Raw genomic sequence first — 6626 nt, 5'->3', positions numbered from 1 at the left:
AATTTCAATTGGATATCAAGAATGAATTATTGCATGGTAAATTGGAAGAGGAGATTTACATGGAACAACCTCATTGGTTTGTTGCTCAGGGGGAGTGTAATCGGGGATGTAAATTACACAACTCTTTGTATGGATTGAAACAATTACCTCGGACATAGTTTGGAAGATTTAGTAAAGTGTTGCAATAATTTGGGATGAACCGGTGTGAATCAGATCACTCTATTTTCACCAAATGCTCCTCCAATAAATATATTTATCTAGTGGTTTATGTTGAAGACATTGTTATTACAGGTGATGATTTTGAGGGTATCAAGGCTTTAAAAGAACACTTATTTCAGAATTTTCAGACTAAGGATTTGGGTCATCTTCGCTACTTTCTAGGAATTGAGGTAGCTCAATCAAATTTAGGTATTATCATCTCTCAAAGTAAGTATGCTCTTGATATTTTGGAAGAAACAAGTCTTACAAACTGCAAACCAGTTGACACTCCTATGGATCCTAATGTAAAGCTTCTCCCTAATCAGGGGGAGCCATATACTGATCCGGGAAGATATCGAAGACTTGTAGGAAAGTTGAATTATCTTACCTTGACTAGACCTGATATATCTTTTTCGGTTAGTGTAGTAAGCCAATTCTTAAATTCTCCCTGTGACAACCATTGGGAAGCAGTTATTCGAATCCTTAAGTATATCAAAGGATCACTTGGAAAAAGACTTGTTTTTTTGTGATAGAGGTAACACTGATATCATTGGATATTCAGATGTTGATTGAGTAGAAGATGCAAGTGATAGGCGGTCTACATCGAGTTATCGTGTTTTTATTTGGGGGAATTTGATGTCATGGAAAAGCAAAAAGCAAACGGTCGTTGCTTGACCAAGTATAGAAACTGAGTATCGAGCCATGGCCCACGCCACATGTGAGCTCTTGTGGTTAAATCATTTACTACAAGAACTTCACTTTTGTGAATTCGACCTTATGGAACTTGTATGTGACAACCAATCAACATTGCACCTCTCCTCCAATCTAGTTTTTCATGAAAGGACAAAGCATATAGAAGTCGACTATCACTTTCTTAGAGAAAAGATTGTCACTGGGACCATCAAAATCGCATTTGTTGATTCCAATTATCAACTTGCTGACCTATTTACAAAATCTCTTCGAAGACCTCAGATTACATACATATGTAACAAGATGGATGTTTATGATGTATACGCATCACCTTGAGGAAAAGTGTTGAGATATTGTTTTAATATTATTATGTATCTATTCTTTTTATTAGTAGTATCAATTAGTATATTATTGTATTAAATATTTCCTTAATTAGTAGGGTTGATTAGGAGGATATTATAAGTTTTCTCTAGATAATAATACAAGAAATTCATATTCAAAAATCTCGACCATGGCACCTTTCGCTAGTTGGAGTCATGGACCAGACTGGTTCACAAAGTCATTCCTAGCCTCTTCGCCTGAAGAGCAAAGAGAGATTAATGACATTTTACTATAATTTTTTCAACCTTCCCCTTTGGACTAAACTCTATTCTTCTCGATTAGGCATAACGGCGGATGCCTACCAGCTAAACTTAGTAGTTAGGCAGTTTGATTTTCGTCAATTCTTGCTAAAGTCTCTCATTCCAAAACTAGAAATTGTCTTCATCGTCAGTGATAGGCCAAATGAAAAGTGGCTCGAGAAATGAGTGAACTTCTTCAAGAGAAAGCTTGTATTCCTCAACCCTCTTGAATTCTCACTTTCTTTTCATGAGAATTTGAAGACTGGTGATCCACCTACTATAAAGACATACAAGATCCTTTACTCATGGTTCAACGCCTAAGTGACGCATTTTCATTTATGTAGAACCCAAAGAAGAAAAGCAAAAGTACTCGTATCATAGAAATTCAAACTTTTCAAAGATATTTTAAAATTATATATAATCCATGTAGCTTTATTCGAACCCCTTTATGATATAGTTGTCTCTTTAAAACAAAAGATTATAAAAAAAATTCAAGTTTAAAAATTCCTCCCTATGTCAAAGATAGGTAGAATTTTACTTTAAAATTTTATTATTCTAAACTTCCACCCTTGCCAACCTTGAATTGTTGGAGCCGTTTTCGCAATAAGGAACTGATTTTTAAAACCTTATTTGTATCCATCCACATGCACATGTTAGACTACAATACTTCAACTTCAATTTTGAAGTCAACAACATAAGTACACACTTGCAATGCGTTGTCAGTTAGTTTAGTTTATTCATCTCATCATCTAATAAAGTAAAGCTAGGTTTCCACCAAAGTCTAACTCCTTAACATCCTAGAGCCTCATAGCAGGTAGTTATGCCTTTATGCCTTTTCAATATTTGGGTCTAACTCCTCAGCAATTCAAAGAGCCTCCAAATAAACCACTTATCCTCATCTATGTTACTACATGCATGCACTTCACCACTTTTTTTTAGGTCTATGGAAAAAAAACCTTTGGTTAAAAGAGAAATAGTGAATCCCATACCTAAAACAGTGTGAAAGAATATTAAGATAGCATATACTTTGTTAAAATATCCTAGTTCAACACAGCTTGACAAACAACACTAAATACATAATAAAACTATACTAAACATGCCTTCATGACTTACAACACACACCACAAATCTCAATCAACAATACAAACAAAATAATAAAAACAACAAATCAGAAATCCACCATACTGCACATAACAGAAACTAACAAAATCAATAAATTAACAAAGTGAAAATAGGAGAAGAGCTCACCTGTTTATTTATTAATACCATGTTTTCCAAACAAAAATCCTACCATTTGCATATGGTCTAAGTATAGGGGCATATGAAACACCCTCAAGTTTAGTTGAATGAAAGTATATACAACCAAATCAATGAGATATCATTGTTTTTGATAACAATCAAATGAAAGACAGATTCAGTTCATAATATCGACACCTTCTTGTTCAAGCCTTTCTTGTTGTCTTTTTCTCGCTCGTTTTCTAGCTTCTTTTTCAGAAGCTGCACGACCTACTCTAGCTTCTTTTTCGAAAGCGCTTCATCCTTGCCTCTTCTCTTGCCAAATGACATGCGACCAATGTTTTATCAAAACTCTTTTTTGTCTCAGCAGCATTAGCAGGATCCTCATTCGGTTTCTGTTTCATAGGCAGGTCACTATGAGTCTCACCAGGTGATTTTGGCACAGCAGAAGGTGAATTTGGTTCAGCAGATGGTGGTTTTGGATCCTCCTCCGGTGATGAGTTTTTATTAACAGAAGGTGATTCCGGATCATCATCAGTGGAGTACAGCTTAGCATAAGATGACTTTGGATCTTCCTCGGGTGATTTTGGATCATCCATAGGGGAGTTTGGCTCAACAGAAGGTGATTTTGGATCATTATCAGACGAGTTCTGCTCAACAGAAGGTGATTTTGGATCTTCCTCAAGGGAGTCCAAAGAAGGTGATTTTGGATCATTATTGGACGAGTCTGGCTCAACAGATGGTGATTTTGGATCTTCCTCAGGGGAGCTCGACTCAGTAGAAGGTGATTTGGGATCTTCCTCAGGTGAGTTTGGCTCAACAGAAGGTGATTTTGGATCTTCTTCAAGGGAGTCCGACTCAGTAGAAGGTGAATTTGGATCGTTACCGGACGAGTTCTGCTCAACAGAAGGTGATTTTGGATCGTCCTCGGGCGAGTTTGGCTCAACAGAAGGTGATTTTGGATCTTCCTCAAGAAAGTTTGACTCATTAGAAGGTGATTTTGGATCATTATCGGACGTGTTTGGCTCAACAGAAGGTGATTTTGGATCTTCCTCGGACGAGTTCGGCTCAACAGAAGGTGATTTTGGATCTTCCTCGGGTGAGTTTGGCTCAACAGAAGGTGATTTTGGATCTTCCTCGGACAAGTTCAGCTCAACAGAAGGTGATTTTGGATCTTCTTCGGGTGAGTTTGGCTCAACAGAAGGTGACTTTGGATCTTCCTCGGGTGAGTTTGGCTCAACAGAAGGTGATTTTGGATCTTCTTCAAGGGAGTCCGACTCAGTAGAAGGTGAATTTGGATCATCATCTGATGACGAGTTCGGCTCAACAGAAGGTGATTTTGGATCTACCTTAATCCCTTTCTCCATCTTGTTAATTGTATGGCCAATTCAAACAGAAAATGAATGAGAGATTAATACAAAATCAATTTCAAAGCTGGTATAAAAAATGAATGCATTATATGGATTACCTCTTCCAGAGTTCTTTTCATTTTGGAGAATGGTGTCAGGTATGGGACTGTAACAGTTAAATTTGTGCCTGCATATGTTAAATAGTTGAATATTAGCATTCACATTTTGAGTTACTTATAAACACAATGCTACTACATATTCAATGATAAAAGAAAAGCATTAACAGTAACCAAATTAAGAAAAGCATTAATACAGCATGAAGAAAGCAATGCAATTAAGCAAATCAAAGGAAAGCACATGATAATTATTCACACAATACACCTTAATTTCTTGCATGTAAATGAAAATTACATAGAAACAAATGCAGGAAAAGATTCAAAACAGAACCAGATAGAAACAGTTGAAGGCTGAAATAACTCGTATGATGGAAGAACAATTCAACAGTCTTGAATAGAAATTATGTGATAATTTGATCGATAACAAGAAAGTGCATGAAATTCACAGTGACCTAAAATGTGTAGTGTGTGATGTGAAAGAAGAAAACCTAGAAATGAAAGACAAGTTGCTGCTATGGTGTAATTCACTCAAGAAATCAAAATTGAAATGATAAAGATGAATTCAGAACAAGAAAATCATTCAAGAAATCAATGTTGAAATAACAAAGAACGATTCAGAATTAGATACAAGAAATGAAAGTTGAAATGATAAAGAACGATTCAGAATCAGAAAAAGAAAGAAAAACTTGAGAAAGTGAGAGAACCTTGTTTTGCGGAGAGAGAGAGAGCAATGCAACTGAACTAACTGACTTTTGGAACTCGATGACTCGATTTATATAGAACTCAGTTTTTTTAATTTCCTTCTTTTTAAATCAGCCGCAAAAGTTAACTGTTTTTCTATAACAAGTCGTAATATATTTATAAAAAAAACACCTTCTCTTATAATTAAGAAAATGAATGAAGTAAAGAATTTTTATATTATCCGTGAATTATAATTATTAAATTATAAAATAGGTTTGATTGTATTATATATCATTTAGAATTATATTTACGAATAGTTCTAATATCTTAATAATATAAGACTTTAATTCACACTGTTATTTAATAAAAAATTATTATTCAATTATATCATACATCAAAATGTAATAATTCTTAATATTAATAGATCGTATAAATCTTCAAGGTGTAAAATTTATAGACACAAATCCTCTCCTGTTGCTCTCTCATGTTTTTCATACTGCTCCGATGTTAACTATTTATGCAGTAATTAATATTAATTATTTTTTATATTTAATCAAAATGAGTGGTTGAGATGGAGCAGGACCATTCCGTCACTCTACAAATGATTCATATCCGAAATTTATGGATAATGATACTATGCTGTCACAAAAATATATTGCAGTCTCTACTTTGTGAATCTTAGGATTAAAATTAAATGGGTTAGATTTGAAGTTTAATAAGCAATTAAAAGATTATCCTAATGTAAATATCACTAAATCTTTATATCAATTCTATTATCAATGTCACTTTGACATTACTTTGACCTAGGAATACAAGGAATACAAAACATTCATATATTTGAAACTAATAAAATTAAGCAAAGTATTATTACTATTATTATAAAATGGCATGATAATTAAACTTACCAATTGAATTTGTTACAAAGAAAAGCAATATCCATTATTATAGTTTATTAAAATATGTTTAAATTCGCTAACACGTCAACATTTCATATAATATGTAGTTATATTTGTTTCTTCATTTATTTTTCTTGATCATTCTCATAATTACTCATCTTTCACACATTTTTCTTTGGTATAACACACATTACAATTATGATTATTTTTTATCATAAAAAATGCATTAAGAATGAGGATAAGGGATACTCAACCCTTAATACAAACAGAACAAAAAAAAATAGCAACAAGTGAGTACAAATAGAGGTAACTTCATTGACATAGCCAATACCCATTGATATTTTCATTGATATTTAGAATACAATAGAAGTAAAGAATAATTGTATTCTCATTTATATTTTATAAAGCTACATGACATGGTCTTTATATGCTAAAGTTAAAGAGAAGACAAATAAACACGTATAAATATAATTAAATAAGGTACTAACCAACAAACTATATACCAAAACTATATACCAAATGATTGAAAGTTGGCAATATAAGTGGTTTTGTCAACAAATATGTTATTTAAGTTGAAGGTGGCACGACAAGAGACGAATGAGACCATTTTTAATTTTTTCGTGTATAAAATAGCAAGCAATCTCGATGTGATTTGTTTGCTCATGAAATTTAGAATTTTGAGTAATATATATGGCCGACTTATTGCCTATGTATACCAAAACTGATCGATGAAAATTGATACGAAGATCTTTGAACAAATAAGAAAGTTATTGTGATTCACAAGTGTGACTTATCTAGGATCTATACTCAGATCTAGAGTTCGATCGAGAAATAATTGTT

General features: G+C 33.3%; 1 protein-coding gene across 2 annotated transcripts; it reads right to left on the bottom strand.

The window, feature by feature from the left end:
* Window positions 1-2756: 2756 nt before the first annotated feature.
* Window positions 2757-5061, bottom strand: LOC127087317 (uncharacterized). Of its 2 annotated transcripts, XM_051028201.1 has the most exons (3): window positions 4914-5061; window positions 4213-4280; window positions 2757-4111 (listed from the first exon to the last, which is right to left on the bottom strand). In XM_051028201.1, exons 2-3 carry the CDS (start codon window positions 4231-4233, stop codon window positions 3020-3022), a joined length of 1113 nt encoding a protein of 370 aa, XP_050884158.1. In that variant the 5' UTR covers window positions 4234-4280; window positions 4914-5061; the 3' UTR covers window positions 2757-3019. The 2 variants fall into 2 exon arrangements, with proteins under 2 accessions (XP_050884158.1, XP_050884157.1); XM_051028200.1 differs by lacking the exon at window positions 4914-5061 and having other exon boundaries at window positions 4213-4336.
* Window positions 5062-6626: the final 1565 nt, after the last annotated feature.

This window comes from Lathyrus oleraceus, chromosome 5 (genome assembly GCF_024323335.1).
Source record: "Lathyrus oleraceus cultivar Zhongwan6 chromosome 5, CAAS_Psat_ZW6_1.0, whole genome shotgun sequence".
Taxonomy (NCBI): Eukaryota; Viridiplantae; Streptophyta; class Magnoliopsida; order Fabales; family Fabaceae; genus Lathyrus; species Lathyrus oleraceus.
Note: the sequence above shows the minus strand (reverse complement) of the source record. Positions and strands in the feature narration are given on the sequence as shown.